Source organism: Haemorhous mexicanus, chromosome 5 (assembly GCF_027477595.1).
Source record: "Haemorhous mexicanus isolate bHaeMex1 chromosome 5, bHaeMex1.pri, whole genome shotgun sequence".
Lineage (NCBI taxonomy): Eukaryota > Metazoa > Chordata > Aves > Passeriformes > Fringillidae > Haemorhous > Haemorhous mexicanus.
Window position 1 is genome coordinate 28,792,201 of NC_082345.1, and position 20,841 is coordinate 28,813,041.

At 48.5% G+C, this 20,841-nt stretch overlaps 1 protein-coding gene and 1 long non-coding RNA gene across 2 annotated transcripts; one reads left to right on the forward strand and one right to left on the reverse strand.

The window, feature by feature from the left end:
* Window positions 1-1,897: 1,897 nt before the first annotated feature.
* Window positions 1,898-8,035, forward strand: LOC132327424 (uncharacterized). Its single transcript, XR_009486530.1, has 2 exons — window positions 1,898-2,623; window positions 4,830-8,035. It is a non-coding gene; the product is annotated as an uncharacterized LOC132327424 (long non-coding RNA).
* Window positions 8,036-13,814: 5,779 nt separating this feature from the next.
* On the reverse strand, window positions 13,815-20,576 carry LOC132327421 (retinoic acid-induced protein 3-like). The gene is made up of 4 exons (XM_059846619.1): window positions 20,365-20,576; window positions 16,942-17,897; window positions 15,866-15,909; window positions 13,815-15,162 (listed from the first exon to the last, which is right to left on the reverse strand). The coding sequence occupies exons 2-4, from the start codon at window positions 17,864-17,866 to the stop codon at window positions 15,070-15,072; spliced, it is 1,062 nt and encodes a 353-aa protein (XP_059702602.1). The 5' UTR covers window positions 17,867-17,897; window positions 20,365-20,576; the 3' UTR covers window positions 13,815-15,069.
* Window positions 20,577-20,841: the final 265 nt, after the last annotated feature.

The following is a 20,841-nucleotide window of genomic DNA, read 5'->3' on the forward strand; positions in this document are numbered from 1 at the left end:
ACTATTCTCAAGTATTTTTCCAGTGTTTTCCAATCTTATTCATTTTTTTCTTATATCCCTAGTGTTTAATTTAAGGCTTTTCCTAATTGGAGTCCAAAAAACCAATTGAAGTGAATTCTCTGATTAGACAAAAAGTTCAGACACCTTCCCACACAACTTGTGAAGTACAAGATCAACAGAATTGAATGTTGCTGTGAGTAAGAGGAGATCTGAAATTTGAAATGCATTGTACCCAGACAAATGGAATAAATGAAGCCTTTGACTTAAAGCAAAGCATTGAAATAAAAGATAGTGTACAGCATGACAATTTTGGGCACTCCCTTGCTGGTAGATATTTCTAGGCTGTTTAAACACTGATTATAGACCTTCTCAATCTTCTTTATGACTCAGCTTTGTGAAGGAACATCTTTCAAAATCAGCATGTGCTGGCTCATTGAAGTATCTTTAACGAACTGTAGTATTATTTAGTCTGGGTACTTTGAAGGGAATGGTTACTGCAGTGGTGTTTCTTTGGGTAATTACCATGCCTCTCATTTTCTTGCTTCCACTTTGTGTGTGTTTTTGCTGGGACAGAGTTAATTTTCTTCACAGTAGCTGGTGTGGGGCTGTACTTTGGATCTGTGCTTTCAACAGTGTTGATAATACGGGATGTTTTTGCTATTGCTGCGCAGTGCTTACACAAAGCCAAGGCGTCTTCTGCTTCTTGTTGCAAGTAGGCCAGGGTGCACAAGGATATACTGGGAGGGGAGAGACCTGGGGCAGCTAACCCCAGCTGATACTCCATTCCATATGGGGCCACACAGCATATAAAGTGGGGGGAAGAATGGGGGGGGGATGTTCAGAGTGGTTCATTTTTCTTGCTGAGGAACTGTTCCATGTGATGGGGCCCTGGTGTCCTGAAACTCCTACCTGCCCATGGCAAGTGGTGAACTCATTCCTTGGTTTGCTTCCTTTGCATATGAGGCTTTTGCTTTACCTATTAAACTGTCTCTGTCTCAACCCACGAGTTTTCTCACTTTTATTCTTCTGCCTCTGTTGCCCATCCCACCAGGGTGGGCAAATCAGCGAGCAGCTGTGAGATGCTTCACTGCTGGCTGGGCTTAAACCATGACACACCTGCACACCCATACCTGTGTGTGGGAAACCCAGGCTGGAGGGGAAGAAGGCATCCTGCTGAGGTGTAGGAAGGAGAAGGTTGATGCCATGGCTGTGCTGTGTGTGAGGAAGTTGGTTGAGTGCAGTGTCTCTGGTGCCCCGTGCCTCCTGCACCAGCCCTTTGCCTTGGTGGATGCTGGTGGGAATCTGACAAACCCCTTTCAATAGGGCTTGTGCTGTGGTGGCTCAGCACAGCTAATCACAGAAGAGATTCCTCCCAGCTTCCCCGGCCCTGCCTTGAGACAGACTACATCTCCTCCCTACAGCAGGGCCCAGGGAACAAAGATCTCCCTGGAAATTCCCTGCCTGACTCTCCTCCCAATGCGTTGCCATCTGCTTTGCACAAGATTTGGGTGTACGCCTTTGTGGAAAGCAGTGCTCTTCCTCTGAGGACATCTTTGGCACTGCTTCCCCGGAGGGGTGAAATCCTGAGGCACAAAGTGCAGCTGAGACTGTTCTGAGCTCTCCTCCCCATCCCAAGGCAGGGAGGGAAACAAAAATGACAATTTTATGAGATACTGCCTCTTGGGGACCTGGTCTAAAACACCCTCCAGCTGGAAGCCTGCCCAGCTGATTGCAAAATGATGAAAGCAGCCCTGCAGGTTTTGATCCAAATGGGGTAACAGGGCTTGGAGCAAATAGAGGTGGGGAAAATGGGTGCAGTTTCAAGCACACAGGGTGCCCAGGTGTGGTTTTGCTCCTCCCAGGTGTGTTTGTTAATCCGCCCGCGTGCTGACCCCTGTGTAGCTTCGTGCCACAGCTCTCCCATCTCACTGGGCATGGCAGTGGCACCGTGGCACTGCTCACACGTGGCGTGGGCAGTGCCCTTTCCCCACGTTGCCTCTCAGGTGCAGGAGTGGTTTGTATCAGCTTCTGAAGGGCTGCACAGGACATCTCTCCGAATCCAGGAATGAAGGCCAGATCTTGAGCCAGGGGAGTTGTTTGGCTGGAGACAGCTCTCCACAGAGCTGGTTTGTTCACAGGCAACAGGAGTTCATCTATTTTTCATCATGGTGATGCTATTTCTGAATAAGAGAGAAAAATGCGGGCTTATTTCTGAAGCATATGATTTTGTTCTTGGCCTTTAAAGATTTGTTTATTTTGAATGGAAGCCCAGAATGCACATAATGTAGCAAAAAACTGCAGATACAGACAGGGATTTTTGTTTCACCTTTCAAGTTACTCCCACTCCTGATGCTAGGGCAGTAACATTTGAAAAGGCTTTGGATGTTTTTCCTTTCCTTGCAAAGAAACAAATGAAAATAACGATCCTGGAGCAATACTGAAGGCACCTGCTTCCAGATAGCTCTGCTGAAAGCAGCAAGGTACAACCAGGCACCCCAGGGAGATGAGGAAAATATCCTGGGAACTGCCACCCTGACAGAGTTTCCCTGTGACTGCAGTGCCTGCTCCTGGGACACGTGGCAAGGGGATGAACACGAGCTCCCCAGACAGTCCTGATGGGAAGGTAAGCACAGTTGTTTCCTGAAATGTTTGATCCCATAATCCACAAATCCATTTATCATAAATAGCCTTTCAAATTGTTGTGGCAAACTCTTCTGGACTGATTCCAGCTCCTGAATTATGAGAAGCTAAAAATGGTGTCTATCCCCATGGCTATAGACAGAGAGATGCTACTCAGCAACAAATGCACCACCAAGTGCCTTAAAAATAGCCCCTGTGGAATTATTCAGTGTTTGGGACTTGTCATTTCATAGGGGTAAAAATGGATTCATTTTGGCACAAAATATGCATAATATGTATCCACAGCTTTATAAATAGCATTTATAAAATTATGTGTATAATTTTATATTAAATTGATGCCGAGCAAAGAGACAAAACAATCAACAGGAACTCAACACAGGTTTTGTTCTTAGATAATTGTGAGACTTTTTTCTTAGAAATGCAGGTGTCAAAAGAGACCTTCCTCCCTTCACCTCTCCTTCCTTTCTTTCTTTAAGACAGCCTTATGGAAAAAACTTGAAATTGCTGCTATTATGGCAAATGTGATAGCTATAAGCCAAAGAAGAAGCCTGGCCCAAAGTTGTCACCCCACACAAATTAATTCCATGGCTTTAGCAATTCTGGTTTTCAAAATGTAGGCCTTTATATCTATTGGAGTTCCAGGTTTTGCAAGTGGAGTCACAAATATGGTGGAAATTCAGTTGGTGAGATGGTGCTCTGAGAAATAACTGTGTAATAGGTGGAACATAACTTGAATTGACTCTTAGAGGAACATTTGGGGACCATGCTCTTTGTCTTCCTCTCTTGTTATTCTGCTTCCTTCCATCTCACTTGCCCTTGCAGTACTCAGGCAGGGCTGATGCACTGGTCCTGGTGGGTGGGGAGGATAAGGGCTCGTTGGAGGCATCTTTCCCTTTCCACTTACAGCCTCTGCTGAAAGGGAGCAGGTACAAATATGAAGGCTTTGCTGCTGCCCTGCTCCAGGTTTTCCTGTGCACCCCCTACCCTGCAGAGCCTGGCTGCAGGCTGAATGTCCTTTTTGCCTCTAAAGGTGCTCAGTAACAATCTGCAGCAGCCTAAGCCCTAGGAAGGGGTGGAAGGTAGGGCAGGCAACCAATATCCTGGGAAAACATTTTGTGAAATTGGAGCAATAACACAGCAGAACAAAATGTGAGGCCTTATAGGCATGGAGGACAATTTTGTTAGTGAACGGAGGTGGTTTGGTTCACTCACACTTGCACACCTGTCCTCAGGTGCAGTGGATGGCAGCAGCCAAGTGGTGGTTCAGGGTCACTCTGGGTCACATTGCCAGAGGCACCACTGACAGTCCTGAGTGGTGACTGGCCACCAGGGAGTGACCCGTGGCTGCAGGAAGGGCAGGGTGGAGAGCTGGACCTGTGAGCAGGAGGATGTCACCCCATACAACGCTGAGCCTCGGAGCTGTGTTTGGGAAGTCTCAGGATATGATGTGGGAGCAAACTTGGTTGTCCTGTCCTGATGGGGGGATGAGATAGATTCAAAATGGGATTTGGCAATTGAGGGAAGAGAATAAAACTGACTTCCCAGAACAGTGCAATGGCACAAGACAGCAGCTTCACCTGAAAGAGATCCTTCAAATCGTAATGCTTTTCCTTAGAAATCAGCATTTTAAAAAACTTCTAAATGAAGTGCATAATTTTTTATTTGAAAAAACTCTTAGAGTAGTACACTTTTAATAAAGGGGGTTTTTAATATGATTTCACAAAAGTCATTAATAGTCTCTGCTTAAAATTACATCCCTCTTGTCATTTTACTGAAATCATTAAATGGTTTCTAGGGCAACTTACCAATAGCTTTAGGGTTCACTTTTCTGTTTCTTGAGGGGTCATGGAGGTCTTCATCAGAGAAATCAAGGGATAGACAAAAATGTGAGAACTGTGCTTTGATGTTTTCCCACCTCTTGCTGAAGCAAAAAAAATTGCCTGTTAATGTGATAAAAAGGAGTGAGGCTAGCTGGAGATTTATGCCCTCCTGGAGACATAGTGTGTCAGCTCTCCTCCAAGTTCTCTCATGCTATTTCCATGGCAACTCCATATAATGATAACTCCCACAGATTTTCTCCTTTTATCTGCTATTTTGGTCCCAGATAGTGATGGAGTTGAGGCATACATTTCTTTCACACCATTTGATGCCCACCGACAAGCAAAGTAAATAATGTCCTCATTCTTCAGGTCTTTAGGAAAGCACAGTTAGTTCACAGCCCTTTCAGGAATTCACCTGCAGAGCTGGACGGAGCTGAGACAGGAGAAACAGTGCTACAGATGCTCAGAGGAAGCTGCAAAGGATGAATGCTCACTGTCAGCACATCGTGACAGGATTACATTCCACTCCTGCTTTTCTCCTCCCCTTGGCCAGGGCAGCAGATGGACCCTAAGGAGGAGGCCATGGTGTGGGAGGATGGATGGTTTGGCTGCAGGGAGCTGCATCTCAGCTGCTCTGCCCAGGGAGACAGGGGGTCATCCTGCCTGACTGGGAGATGCTCCCACTCCCCCTGATGTCTGCTCATGATTGCAAATCTGGTCCAGCTCATGAGACAAGGATTGGGAGTTTCAGCCAGGCGTAGCTGCAGCCAGAAAAGCCCTTGACCAAGTGCCACTAACCCATGACTTCCTCCCTCTTATGAAATCTCTGCAGCAAGATGCTGCTGGCTGATCTTACACAGCAGAAGTGGCAGGCGTGCAGCTTGTTCTGGGAAACTGCACTTGCTTCACCTAACTGGTAGGGCAGGACAGGCCAAATATCAGTGCTGGAGTGGAGGGTCCAGAGATCTTGAGGTCCAGCTGAACTGAGCGTCTGTGCTTGGTTTGCAGCTGAGTGCCAGGGACAACAGGACAGTCTGAATGCGAGGACCTGTACCAAAAATCCCCCTACTTGGTGCTCTGAGAGCATCCAGGTATTTTCACCCTCCTCATTTCTTCCTACAGAGGCTTCTATTTAAGCAGATGAGCGATGCTAGGTGAAAGGACATCCTCCTCCAGGAACGGATCTTAAACCTTATACTTGATAGTAGAGTCCCTTCTGAGTGAGGCTGCTGCTCAGAAGAGCTGTCCTACCTGTTTGATCCCCTCTGTCCTGTAAACCAGCTGTTGGTGGGAGCATTTCTCCGCTGTAGGGAGGGGAAGAAGGGCACAGTATCGTGGAGTCATACAGCTTGGAAAAGACCCCCGAGATCATCAAGTCCAACCTTCGATTGAATGCCACCATACCCACTAAGCCATATCATTAAATTCCATCTCTACTTGTTTTTTTTTAACACTCCCAGGCATGGTGATTCCACCACTTCCTGTAGTTTGAGTCCTTGCCTGGAAGCAGCCCAGGTGTGACTGTCTTTTCTGAATGACACAGAGCAGTTCACCTGGGTGTGTGGGTGAGCAATCACCTAGGCATGGTGAAAATTTGACCTTCACCTTCTGCCCTGAATGTGGGAAGTGTCATTTCCCCATCATGAGGGAAGGATAAACATGTGGATGTGGAAGAGCTTCTGAAGGACTCTTAGCAACTCAAAAGACATATCAAAAACAAGGCAGCAGAATTTCTGAATAGACATCTAAGGTCACCAATGCTGTTGGTGATTAGCACCTTGTCCACGTGTATTGTGATGATGCCATCAAACACAAACAATTCTCCATTCCCCAGGGTAGGACTGTGATTGAGACAGTAACAAATCTCTGTTAAGAGGGAGACCACAAAGATGTGTTTTTAAAATCCTTACGTTTCCAAGTTCACAGGGTTTTTTATTTCTTAGTATTATGCTAAGACACATAAAGCCATAAAAATTATTCCTTAGGTACTTAGACCTATAAATGTCTCTAAGGTGAGAACTAAAGTCAAAGAAACTTTTGCCACTGATTGTACCTGAGAGAATTTAACTTTTTTCCTCCAATGTTCTCACTTCAAATGTATCATCATGCTTCTGTTAATTTAGTGTGAGCATTGTATGCACAGCTGGAGGCAGAGCATGCCCCAAAAGCTGACTACATTTCAAGAGTGCGCTGTGAAAGAGAAATCAGGTGAGACACTAGCAAGGGTTTCATCTCTGGGATCCTGTAAAGGAGCATGCAGCTTCTTCCAGCATTTCCTCATTCATTCCATAAAGTTGATTCCACTTTTAGAGAGTATTGCCAGATGATAAAGACAAATGACATTCAAAAAAAGGTAAAAACTCCTAATGAAACTTGCAGAGAGAGGACTTTCCCCTCCTCCCACCCCACTTGTCCGAGGATTTGGTAGCCAGACCCAGGTCAGACACCTCAGTAAATCTGACATTAGAACTACTGCTGTCGGATGAAAAATGTGATCACCACCAAGAAACGAACTACTGATCTGGCGTGAACTCACTCGAGCGCTTTGAACAGGTTAGAAATGGCTCATGGTGTGTCTTCGTGCGCTCTGGGGAGCTCGGCAGGAGCGGAACCGAGCGCCCACGGTGGATGCAGATACCGCAGTGCCCCCGCCTGGCTGCTGAGGAGCCGCTGTCACGGTGAAACTCCTCCCGATTTCGTGTCCTCACACCAAACAGGTTTTTGTTCGGCTTCCAGGGAATTCACTAAAGCACAGCGGGCAGTAGAGCCGATGTCCTCCTGGCACAGGAGCAGGGTAGCGGAGAGGGGGACTGCAATGCTGCACAAACGGAGTAGACAGCTCTCAGGTCATTTGAAGCAGTACTACGACTGTGCCACAGTGCTTCCATCAGCCTCTGCTCTGAAGAATTGAGCATGCCTTGGCTCAGCACACATGTCCTTGCATCAGTGAATCCATCTGCTTGTGAGCTGACTTGTGCTTAAGAACTGGGCATTTAGTCTTGGCCCTTTCAATGTCTCATCTCACACAAATCATTTGCTGATTTTGACCCAAAAGTCTGGATGTAACAAAGGAGAACCAAACACAGACTCTGCACATGGTACTGATGTTGGCAATGGGTGAGGAGGAGAAAGGACAAAGACCTGATTCTTCTTTGTGTAACAGATTTGTCCACGTTGTTACCAGATACCACAGGCTTTGACACTGGGGGTCTCCTGGCTTTCTGACCGGCATAGTCCCACCCAGGCCAGCCCAGAAGCTGGGGGCCTCCATGTGGGAGGCTGCACAGAACGGGCAGCAGAGCTGGTGCTCTGTCCTCTGCCTGGACACTCAGGCGGCCAGAAGCATGCCCACCCCAGCAATTGCCCATGTCCTGCAGCCTTGTGAAGCACCAGCAATCTGCAGTGCAGGGTCTGGGTGCTGACTGATCTTCCTTGACCTCAGACACCTCACCAAAGATGGGCAGCAGCCTGTCCAGGCAACCATTTCCCTCCAGCAGCTGAAGTGCAGACAGTCAGGAAGGGGCTAGTTGAAACCAAACTAAAGTGTGCCTGAAATAAAGCCAGTTCAGAGACAAGCTCTTTGTGCTGCTGTATAAAACAAGCAGAACACCACAGCGGACAAGCTTCCTTTTTTCAGCTGGAAAGTTAGAGTTGCTTGTGGTTTCTGGTGGTTTTTTTGATTTTTTTTTTTTAATTGGAGCACGCCAAGTCAAAGAAATCATTTGATGGTGGCAAAATTGCAAATTTCACAGAAGTTTAATGTAAGGCCATGGAATAACATTATTGTTGTGGTTATCATTATTATTATTATTATTATTATTATTATTATTATTATTATTAATAATAATAATAATAATAATAATAATAATAATAATAATAATAATAATAATAATAATAATAATAATAATAATAATGTTGATATTAAGAGTTTTCATACCGAAGCAGAGCTGAGGCGCGGGGTGTCCTGCCTGGGCTGGGGTTCTTGCCGGAGCCGAGCGCGTTTCCCCGCTCAGGTCCAGCCCCACCCTCCGCGGCCGCTCCGCGGGGCAAGGGCGCCGCCCGGCGGCCGCTGGCGGAATGGCAGCAGGAGCCGCCCGGGGGCCTCAATCCCGCCGCCCGCTCCTCCTCGCACCGACCCTGCCGGCATTGCCTCCGCTTCCTTCCTTCCAGAACCCTAGCCACAGCCTTCTCGCTGTTTTCGAGGGGGCTGCTTTCAATCCTGCGAGAGTTAGGGCAGTGGGACGAGGCCCACCCCCCGTGGGTCCCAGCGGGGGCTGGAATCACTCCCGGACCCGGCGTGCCTCGCTCATTTGGCCCTTGGCACCAGGCTCAGGTGGCTGCGGTAGGGGCTGAGGACGTGAGGAGCAGACAGCGAGAGAGGGCGGTTCAGCGCTGCTAAAACAGAGTGCCTGCAGCATCAGCCTGCTTTTTGCATTATAGGGGCGCCCTGGGATAATCAAATGACCCTGAGCAGCCCCTCGGTGCCTGACCTCCGAGATTCAAGTGTGCCTGTTTGGTCCGGCAAAACCAGGAAAGAGATGATTTGCAGGAAAACATTGTTTCTTACAGCACTGAGCAAGGAGCCGTACCAGAGGATATTGAGGTCCTTTTCTGTCCGTGATCAAAGATCTCATAAAAAATTTTCAGCATTTCTCTATACTCAAGCATATGCTCCTCACTACAGACTGTTCTGAGAGAGAAACAGCAGACAGAGATATATGCTGGAGACACAGCATTCTATTTCAGCTCTTGACTAATTAGTTGGAGAGCAAGATGCCCATTTTGTAAGCCGCAGCCATTGCTTTCTCCTCTGATGCACCTGTTACCAGTTTGATGGGAGAAACCACTCAGCCAGGCAGAGCCCTGGCTGTCTCTGGAGATAGATGCAGATAAAATCAGCCTGGTCAGACAGGAGGGCAGCTCCTGCTCCATGCCTGGCACTCCAGAATGTCTCGTAGAAAATGGCACTCACATCTTGGAGAGTGCTTCACTCATCACCATAGCAAAAGCAAAGCAAACACCAGTTTCCTTAGAAACTGCATGTGGCAGTGCATATTGACTTTAAGGGAGGGAAAGAATCCTAAATAGGAAAGTACAGGGTGAGTGTGCTGCAGGTGGGGAGAGGGGATGAGACAAGGCCCAAAGGAACCAAGGTGGCTGGAGTGGGCCAGGGAGCCCCAGCAGAGACTCTGGTGGCCATTGTCCCTCACTGCCAGTGCAGTGTCAGGGGCTGCCTTGGGGCAGAGGCAGCTCAGTCCCCGTGGCTGGGTGTCCCAGAGTGCACAGCACCACTGAGTACAGCTGCTCACCAGAGCCCACCAACCCCAGCCTGGGTGCAGTGACACAGACCTGGTGGCACTCAAGGGCTGGGCTTGCTGCCGCTGAGGCACACCTCCACTTTGCATTCAGGGCCCCAGAGAGCAGGCAAATTTGAGCCGGGGCTCTTGGGTTTCCTTCTCCAGGGCTTCCTCCTAGGAGAGGCAGCTGCCACTGCAGCCCTCAGCTCAGTGGCCTTGGGTGCTATTTCTGGATCCAGCCAAAAACCAGCTGCCTTACAGAGGGAAGCTCAGGACTGTTCAGTCCCTTCTATTTATAACCCACACAAGCTCCTCCAGGGCAAAGGGAGTAACTGGTGCTGGGGAAAATGAGTCTGAAGAAGGCATTGTCCAGCGATGCACACTTTCGGCAATGTACACCAACCACATACCAGCTCTCTGAGTAAGGGTGGAGTCAGCAAGGTGAGGGAATTGGTTATTCCCTTTTATTTAGAGCTCAGGAGGCTCTTCTGGAGTATTGTGTCCAGCTTGGGTCTCTCACTGCTACAGAGCTTGATCGAGGGGAACAAGTCTGGCAGGGGAGCTGTTGAGACCTTTGGGAGCTGCTTGGACCATGTCAGCAGGGAGAAAGACTGAGGAACCTGCTTCGTCATCAGAGGAAAGGCTGAGGGGGATCCAGGTGCTCTTGTCTATTAACTGCATGGGTGCTGTGGAGAAGATGGGACCAGACTTCTCTCAGATGTGCACAGTGAAAAGGTCAAAGGATGACAGAGAAGTTGCAAGAAGGGAATTTCTGATTAGACACAGGTTTAAAAAAATCCCAATGAGAGCAGTCAGACACCAACAGGGACCCCAAAAAGCTGCATGATCTCTGCCTTTGGAGACATTCAAAGCTCACCTCAGACTGGTCTTGGAGATGAGCTTTGTTCAGGGCAGAAGCTGGACTGGACCTCTCCAGAAGTCCCACCTGAGCAAAACATTTGAGCAACCCTGTAGTACCACTAAACCTACGAAAATGTAGGAAAGAGCTGGAAACAAGGAAGAACTCTGTGGACTCTCAGAACCACCAGCTCCCTGCATGTTCTGCCAGCTTACACTTTAAAGGGAGCAGAATTTTCTGCTTGGGGCAGAATAGAGCAAGAGGCATCCCACATATTACTCACACACGACTTTCACAATGGCAGCTTTTCAATCTCGTGGTTGTCTTTAAGAAGCTGCAAAATCGGTCCCTCCCTGGGGAGTGTGTGTGTGTAAGAGCAGAGTGTAAGTGGAAGTGTAGGGCGGGCTGAAAGCTGTCTCTTGCTCCCGAGTGTTGTTGCCCTCTAGATGCTGCTCACAGGCTGTAGTGCAGCTGCCAGGGATGGCTGAAGGAGGCTGCTCCCAGCTGTTCACTTTGCCTCTGTCAGGGACAGGAAAATGGGAGGCACTGCTCCTCTTCAGCTACCTCTGGTTCTGGTCCAGTGTGATGAGAACACTGAAACCTGCAATATAAGGTTTGTATGGGAGAAGGTGACTGCTGCAACTGGCACTGGACACGCCACCTGTACGGTCAGCCCTGCTGTGAGACAGTCACCTTTGGCAAAGGAGCAACATGCACACTTGGACCAAAAGTTGTCACAAGTTGTGGCCCTGTGATTCTGTTCCTTGTGGAGCAGATCTGATTAAAGGGATCACCTGGCCCTGTGAGCCTGGAGAAAGCAGCCCCAGCTGAGGAAGAGGGACTCATGACCCCTGTGCCACAGCAAGGGCTACAGGACTTGTAGGAAGAGGGTGAATCCCTCTCAAAGAAAAATCTTGTTTAGGGAGGGTGGCACTGGCACCAGCTGCCAGAAGGGACAGGGAGCACTTAGGAGGTGATCCCAGCAAGGTTCCTCCCCGTTCCAAGTTGTGTCCCCACTGACATGGGTCTCTGCTCCAAGGGTTTATTGCACCCTCCATGTTCATTCCTGGCCAGGCACGTGGAGCCCACAGCCCTGGCAAGGCCCTGGGATGGTGACCCTGAAGGTCCTGGGACCAAACACTGTTTTTGTCCTCTTTGCTCTTTTCCCATGACACCCCTGACCTGAAGTTCAGCAGTTTATCCTGCCTCCTGATAATCCTGGCAGCTTTCATAATCCAGGTGTGCTCTGTGCCAACCCTTCTCTGGTGTGTACATTTCTGGCTCTCTGGTCTCCTTCAACAGGGAGAGGAGGGACAGGAAACCAGAGGGCCCTGAAGGCAGAGCACCTGCAACAACCACCAGCACCAAGGGAGAGAGGGTAGGGATGAGCCTTACTGGGCTTACAGGTCTCCCAGTGAGCAGGTTTTCAGAAGAAACTGCACAATGATCCTGCCTCCTCAACTCACTTGTTCCTTTTGGGTCTAGTCTGTCTGGCCCAACCAGTTTAGGATTTCCCTGGGATGTGTGTTTGTGACTAAGTGGCAGCTGGTTTGGTTTAAGCTCAATTATAAGGAGAGAGGAAACTGCTGCTTTTCCAGAAGTCTCTCCCGAGGTGTGAGAAGCCTGCAGCACAGCAGCACCCCTTACCCAGCAGTGCAAAGTTCCACAGGAACTCATGTTTACTTTGGCATTTAAATGAGCTCTCACAAAAAGCTGCCTTAATATCAAACAAGAGCTAAATAACTCCGGGCAGATTAGTATTTGTGTCATTACAGAGGTTTAAAAAAATTACTCTAAAAGGCACTCTTAAATCCCTGGAAGGAGATTTTCCTTCTCTGCCAAGCAGCATGCACAGTAACAACCAAAAAATCAAGAAAATCGCCGTGCCCCGAATCAATGGGAGTGCATAGGATGTCTCTCATCCCTCCTAGTTCTGCTGCCTCTGGGGCCAAGGCACATTGGGAGGCGCTTTCTGGTCTGTGGCAGTTAGTGAAGGAGTTGGCAAGTGTGTGGGATATGGGAAACACATGGTAAGAGCACACTTCACTCCTGTTTCTCCTGTTACCCTGCTCCTTTGCTCCACCAGACTCCACTGAAGCAGAGGGGCTGGCTCTCTCTCAACACATTTTTGAATCATCCTGGGACATACTAAAGTTAACAATAACACCACATCTGCTTGAAAAGCTAATTTCTGGAAAGTTAGGAGCTGTTTCAAGCATATCCCTCCTACCTTCAGTCTACAAGGCAACAAGCTTCATCAGGGCTTCACAAACCCTTTTCCCAGCCTGCTCTCCAATACTACATTAGCATCCTTGAGTTTTCTCCCTTATCCTGTGTTACACCTGTGGACTGTGGAGGTGGAAGAGAGAAGAGGAGGGATGGTTAGCAGAACTTCCCCCTCAGATTTACTAGAAAAAGGCAAGTTATCCTGTGACACATTTCAAATTCAATCCTTAGGAGGGATCTGTCTCATGCCAAGAGATTCAGAAGCCTCAGATGTCCTTGTGATGCCCTTCAGTGCTGGCAGGCAGAGTGGGGAAGACCCAGGCTGCCTGATTCACTGTGCCTGAAGAAGGGGTTTACTTGCCAAGCATAAGGGTATGTGGTAGCATAACACACCACATAGAAGCTCATCAGAGAGCATTCTCTTAAAAGGGAAATTATAGCCTCATACTATCAGGAGGTTTAAAAATTATTATCATTTTCACTGATTTTGCTTTGATATTACTTCTACTTTCAAATAAAAATATTACATGTATTCAGAAAGACATCTTTTTATAAACTAAATTACTTACCTACAAGCTCCTTTCCTATTCTTGATCACGCAAGTACCCAACAAGAGACAAGTGAATAAATACAGGAGTATTGACACAGCAGACACAGACATGTGCAGTGATGAAAAGTTCACATCTTTCCTCTGGCATTTGCTTGCCGTGGCTTGGATTTGTATTTTCTCATTTCTTAAGCACTCCTAACATTAAATCAACTTTATTCAAGAAAAGTAGCATGGAGAAGCTACTAACGCTTCTGCACCCTCAAGCAGCTGCTCTTTGGTCCACAATGACAGCCTCAAAGAAGCACTTCTCTGCCATTTTCCCCAAGTGCAACCTCCCAGAGGCTGCACTCCAACCCATGGAGAGCTATTGCTGTCACCCCACCAGCCATGACAGGAATCACATTCCCAAGGAAGAACACCAGTTTCTTATAGACAGGCTGTTTGGGTTTTTATTAATTAAACAGTCCATATACAAAGTACTAAATAAATATACAGCTGTGTCAGATGCCAGTGTACCACACACACCCACTTGGAGAGCTCTCTGTAGTTACAGATGAAATACCATGGAAAGCTATTTATCAAATGCAAAGCAGGTTACAGAATGATTCAACTCTGCAGACTCATTGCTCATCACCAGGGTGCAGTCCACACACCACACACACACACACACACACACACACACGCTTTTGCTCACTCATGCCTGGGAAGAAGGGTGTCTGCCCTCTGTAACCTGGCTGCTTGGGAAATGTTTGTGTAAATGCCACAGACACACTCAGGAAGAGGCCGAGGTCCAGGGTTCACAGGATTATATCCCACCAGGGTATTGCAAGGAGCCACATGAAGAGGCTTTGTCTTTGAGGATCCACAGCCTGGAATGGCTGGGGTGGGGAGGGAGAGTTTGCAGGGGGGGCAGGCACCTTGGGGAGCTCAGCTGAGGCACGTGGGCAGGAGCCAGAGCTGGAAAGGAAGGCTGTAAGAACACAAACTGGAACATGTGTCAGGGTAAATTGCTGCAGATGGTTTTATGCCTTTAAGTTTTCTCCCCCGTCTCCAGCATGGCCCCTAGATGATGAGGAAGGTGCTGGAAACAAATATGAAGATGAAAAATGGAGTATTCTTTTTCTCTCTCTGTCTCTTCTTCACTGATCTCTGGAGGACAGCCAGGCAGGGCTGGGAGTGGGCACAAAAGCAACAGGGGATAAATAAAGATGTCCTCAGTAGTGCCTGAGATGTCTGCATGGGTATACAGGAGGAAGGAATGTGTAGGGCTGATGCTCCTGCTCCTTCCTCTTCTTCTATCAGATGAGGGGTGCAGGCACCCCCATGAGCTGATTAAAGCAGGTCCTGTCTGGGGCAAAGCCAGTCACAGACCCAGCTGATGATCTTCCTCCTTCTCTAGCATTCCTGCTGGAATAGGCCAGAATGCTCTTCCATAAGAGAGAAGCTTCATTCCGTGGAGACAGAGTGAGCATGGACAGGACGGCCAGGGCTGTGTCTGAAAGCTGTGTCTGAAGAATAACAGAGAGCTACAAAGTTGCCTGTGTGGGGGAAAGAGGATCCCTCTCCTTTTTGCTGGTGTGGCTTGACTCTTCTGCAGGATCATCTCCTTTGTCACCATGTGGCCCATTCCCCGTGCCTCTGCTGAGGGGCACTCAGTCTCTGCTCACTGTGGAGCTGCTACATGGGGCTTTTCCCACCAGTGTAGTCATGGTATGGGCTTGTCCGGGCCTTGGGGCGAGGGATGGAGAAATCATTCTGCGGTTCAATGGCCTGAAAAGGAAGCACAGAAGTCTTCACCTTTGAAAATGGCAGAGAAGTAATAAAACAAGGCTTATAAAGAAACCAAAGGAAGGAAGGGAGAAACAGAGCTGAAGGTTTCCTGAGAATGTGACCGATATGGCTGTGGAAGAAGATCCTGGCAAAACAAATTAGTGATGGAGACAGGTCACCAGAGGGACCACGTGGGAACGTGATGTCAGCTTCTAGACCTGGCTAGGCTGTGATCTGAAGGAGGACAGGTGAATGGACAGGTGGACATGCAGGCTGCCCGCTCTGGATCTGCGCTGCAACTTCCAGTGCCTGCTGGTGGGAATACATTCAGGGCATGGGCTGAGGAAATAAGCATGCTCTCCTGAGGACAGGGATAGTCTACTGTAAGATCTGTGCTTGAAGAGAGGACTTCTTATGTAGTACCAAATCCCAAAGTATTGAAAACCATAACTACTTTATGCTGGGCCCCTCTTGCCTTCCCATGTCCCTGGACATGTCGTAGCTCTTTCTTTCTGCCCAGCCACAGTCACCTCCACGAACATGGCACAGAATCACTTGGCTCCACGCAAAGCAAAGGCCTGCCTTCACAGAGCCTGCTCTAGGCCCATCTGTCTTGGCCCCTTCTCCTTCCCTTCCCTCCAGCACCTGAACAGTAGCCTATAGCCTGCACGTGGTGAAAGGGGTGACAGTGGCATGAACTTACCTTCATCTGAAAGTGAGAAGTGTACGGGGAGTAGTTGACGTTTCCTGTGTCACAAGACAAAGGCAGGGGAAAGTTAGTGCATTAGCATTACACGGGAGCTCAGAAATACCACATCAAGGGAGATTCAGAGGATCTGTGGCTACATGAACAGTTGCTTTTAGACTGGTCTAACTGTGCAGTGTGCAGGCAGGAATGGGCTAAAATCCATAGGTGGAGGACATTAAATATTTCCTTCTGAAAGCAGGAATGAATGGTATTGCAAATAACAGGACGCAGGTGGCCTTGGAGTTTAGACACCTGTTGACTCACAACTACTGTCACCACCACCAGCCAAATCCCTCCCACTTGTATGCACAAGACCCCCCTCAGGGTATTCCCTGGGAGAGCACAGCCTTTCTTGGCTATTCTCTCACAAACCTGGGGGTCTGACTGCAGGTGACAGAACATGATACCAGGAGCAAATCCACACCCAGAAGAATCACATCTCCTACCCACAGGTTTGGGAAACCTCAATCGATAGAAACATTTTGCTTTTTCCAAGTAGGCAAAAGATTCATACAGAAAAAAAAGACCTCCTTGCCTCCTTTTTGGATGACAGATCCATTCTTACATAGATATGGGAACCTGATCAGAACTGGAATAAATAACCTCCAAGGTATAACCTAGATAGGCCTGAAGAGCTGATGCATCACTAAGAGACAAAAAAACCCTCCTGATTTTTAACATGGACTTCCTTTCCTTAGCAAGGTCATAAAGAGTTATATTTCAGCCCTGACATGCAGCAAGTCTCCTACTCAGTCACTGCTCCTGCACATTTGCATTGGTCCTCACGCATTTCCCTTATTACATTGCTCCTACACGATTGCTTTTGCATTGGTCCTCACTCATTTCCCTCATGTCTGGAGATTATTTTGCATGGACATCTGCAAAGTTTTATCAGTCTGAAGTTTTTTCCTAGCCTCTCATTTACAATATCATATCATCTTCAAATCTTTTCTTGTTGCTCTCCCACCTCTTTTAGGTCATGAGTGGCGCTTAGGGCTGGGGGGGCAGTGGAGTCACTCACTTCACCATACCTTGCACAATTTCATCTTGGGTGTAGGCACGGTTGTCCACTCCAGTTGCCTGCTTTATGAACTTGGGTTGGCAGAAGTCATTTTCTGGAGGGTAGTCCTCTAGCTTCAGAGGAGCAGTGAGGAAACAAATTTCGGGGACAATATACATGATCAGGAAAATCCAGCCATTGGACACCAGAGCAATGGCCACAACAGGATCATCCCACACTTGTTTGTCTAAAACCGTGTTGCCTTTTATGAGCATAGTGATCCACACCACCCAAATGGCAATGGAGAACAGGACAGTGACAAAGATGTGCGCCCCGTGCCTCTTCCAGCTTTTATATGGACCACAGAATGTGAACATGGAAACCAAGAAGGTCAGAGCCATGAGGAACAGCACGTAGATCAGAAGCATGACGAAGTCCTTGTTGGTATTCTCCCGAGTCATATTCAGGAATTCTTCTCTCTGGTTTACAAACATGGTGACTAAGTACTCAATGTTGATCACAACTTGTACCAGGGCAAAGGAAACAAGGAAGAGCAGCAGCACCCGCCAGGAGAAGGGCTTTTTTCCTCTCACTAGTTTGTTGAGGTTGCAGGCATGAGTGAGGAGGCACGAGAAGCAGAGAGCAAAGATGACCCCAAACAGGAAGAAGCGAGTGGGACGAGTCCTGTCATTGAGTTTAATGATGAAGGCAAAAGTGAGACCAAAAACGCCGAGCGTGCCTAAAAGAAAGAAAAAATAGACGGAGATCATGTGCCGCTTGCTGTTGTCTTGGACTTTGCAGATGAGGAAGAAGAGCGAGCAGATGAGGAAAATGGTGATGAGGATGCCTGCTGCAGCCAGTGACTCCAGGACAATCCCCCAGGCCTTCTCTGTGTCACAGAGCAGGTGGTAGTCAGCGCCGATGTTGCCGCAGCCCGGGGGAGGTGACGTTGTCATCCTCTTGCCTTCTTGAACAACCTCTCCAAAGCTGTAGAAAAAGAGAAAGCACAGGCTGTCAAGTCAACCATCTGGGAACTGTCAACAGTGGGGAAGGAGGGGCAGGACAGACCTCCATCCCCCTGGGCAAGGACACCACAGTGCTAAGGACATGGGGCAATGGCAGCAGAGTCACCTCAAAGTTTGGCACTGGCTCTCCATTAAGGCAAGCCAAGCCTCTCAGGAGGAGGCAATTCACCTTGCATGTCCTCTGTACCATGCCTGATGTTGTGCAACGTTTTAGGAGTGTGGGGAGCAGGGAGAAGGTGAGGTACTGGAGAGGGCACTTGCTTGTTGCCCTGCAGTGCAAAGACTGTGCTGCCTTGTCACTTCTGTGATACAAGAGCAGCTGTAGTCATAGCGCAGTTTACACTCTTCTAACAAGTTCAAACAACATCAGTACCTTGTACCAGGGAGATTCAGACACAAACAATGCAGAACAGGAAACTCATTGTTCTCTTTTACATTCATTTTCCCCCTTTTACATTCTCTGAGGCACTTCTGGCTTTGGTTTACCATTAGGAATGAAGGGGGAACTTAAACACCTTTTACCTTGCAGACAACTTATCCAGATGCCTTCAGCACAGCCCTTCTCACTCCAAATTCAACAGCAAATACAGGCCACCAACCGCCAGCCCTGATCTCATATTTCTCCTTCTTCACAGCAGTGTAGCAATAAGGAGTGTCTCAAAGACCTCACTCTCCTTCCCAAGACACTGCCTTGCACTGAGGAGAGGCCTGACACATCACAGCCAGTGCTGTTCATTGTGTGACAAGTTACCAAGTCACTGCATGAGGAGTCCACAAACACACGATGTCAAGGTCCCTAACACACCCCTGCTGTCTCATCCTAAGGACTTCAGTGCTGTCTGAGCAAGCCTGTCTCCCAGGGGATAGGAGAGCTTAAGTGGGCTCTTCAGGGGAATCAAGTCCCCTAACTTTCTTGGGAGCTTGAAGCATGTGCAGAAACCACAGCACGGGGGCCTTTGGCACATCACAGCACCGAGGGAGTTTAGACCTAAGGGGCCAGGTACTGATTTCTAAACACTAAATTCCTCACAAAGGCTTGAGTCTCTAAAATCTATCAAAAGAGGACTTTAGATACAATATCACAATGAAACATGAGCAACCAGTCCTTAATGGTGACCCACACTGGAAAAATAAGCTTTCTAATAGAAAAAAAAAAAAAATCAACCTTGCAAAATGCGGACTTTAGTGCTCACTGTACCATTTGCCTTAATTTTCCTGTTCCAAAACAACATACTGCACTCACGAAGTTGGTTCTCAAACCCTTCCAGCAGATTTTAGTGATTGCAGATTGTGGTTTTAATAAATGGTTAGTTGATCTAACCAAGGGATGAACAAAGGGTGCAAATACCACTGACTCACTCCCAGCCCCACATATGCTTCAATGGACCTGCTTCTAACTGAATTGGGGACATATTTTTCCAGCTTCTAACCTCACTGTGTAAAAGATGTGCAGCTCTTCAAAAGGCTGGCTACAATAAAATGCAAATTATTCAAATATGCAGGAACTTTGGACTTCCATAGAGAACATGGAACAAGTGGACAACACATGAAGGAGTTTTCACAGTCAAAGTACACAAAATTTTGGAGATTTATGATCTCTTGCACAGATATCTGGGTTATCTGGACAATTGAAAGTAATAAATTTCTGAAAATCTAGAGAGAAAATTCTAAAATTTTATCCACAGACGTTTACTGTTGATTAGATTAGCTTATCTGCTCACAGCTCGGGCAGATACAGACTGGTGCTCGCTGCTGAGGCACGTGGAGAGCCCAGAGAACCAGCGTGAGTGACCTGATGACAGCACGGAGCACACCCATAGCTTTGGGTCCTGACAGTGCTGACTGCAAGTGGTGCTTGCCACAGCCAGCCACCACAGCCAGAGGAACAAATGGGATGGAAATAACCTCCCTGACTTGCAGAACTGGGCCACCTGCAACCATTTTTACTGCCTTCTCTTTTTTTCCAGAGTAGATGTCCTGCATAGCATGAAGAGGCATGAAGTGCCTCTACCCTGTCTCCTGGGTGATGATGCTCCCCAGAAGCTAAGTCTGCTCATCCAGCACCCAGAGCAGTGGAATTCCCCTAGGAATTCCAAGGGGCTCTGCAGTCCGTGCAAAGAAGCCTGTGCTGTAGTAGCTTATACAGCACACCCCAAATCATAGCTCTCGCTTGAGGGAGCAGGAGTCTTCTCCCTCCAGCTTGACCCTCCTTTCTCATTGACATTTGTACATGAAATACACCCATTCACCCACAGATTTCCAGTCGTTTCCCGGGAGCTCTCCCCAGCCCCAGCTGGCAGTGCCATCTCACACTCACGGCCGGGAGGCACTCTGAGGTGGCTGTGGCACCCCATGCCCCGCACGCCTTCCCAACCCAGCTGCAGAAGGCAGGCCCAACCTGGATCCTGTAACACATCGCCTTCAATTACCTTTCTGGGTCCTGCCTGGAGAAAGCAGCAGGGAGGCTCCGTCCAGGAGAGGCACTTTTCCAGCGCACCAGGAGCCGGGCACCTCCGCTCCGCAAGGCCGGCCGAGCAGCAGCTCCGCGCCCGCCGCCCCGGGAGCTTTAACAGCTGGAGGGCTGGGGAGGTGGGGCTGAGCACGCCTATTCCAGTTCCACCGCCTCGCCTCTCCTCTCCCACGGGACACGGCTGTGAAAATTCGGCCCCGGTGCCAGGAAATGAAGTAAGGCCTCCTGACGTCAGCGGGGCACTCACCTCTGCGCCGGGGTGGGGAGGCAGCGCTGGGACAGCGCTGAATGCCGCTCGGTCAGACGCCTCATAAGGTGCTCCCCTGTCTGGCTCCTGGCACCCGTGGGTGGGGACCGCCACTATGACTAGCAGTGCGTCCCCTCCCTGCTCCGAGCCTTTTGTGTCTTTGCCTGCTTTCCCGCCAGATAAGCTGCT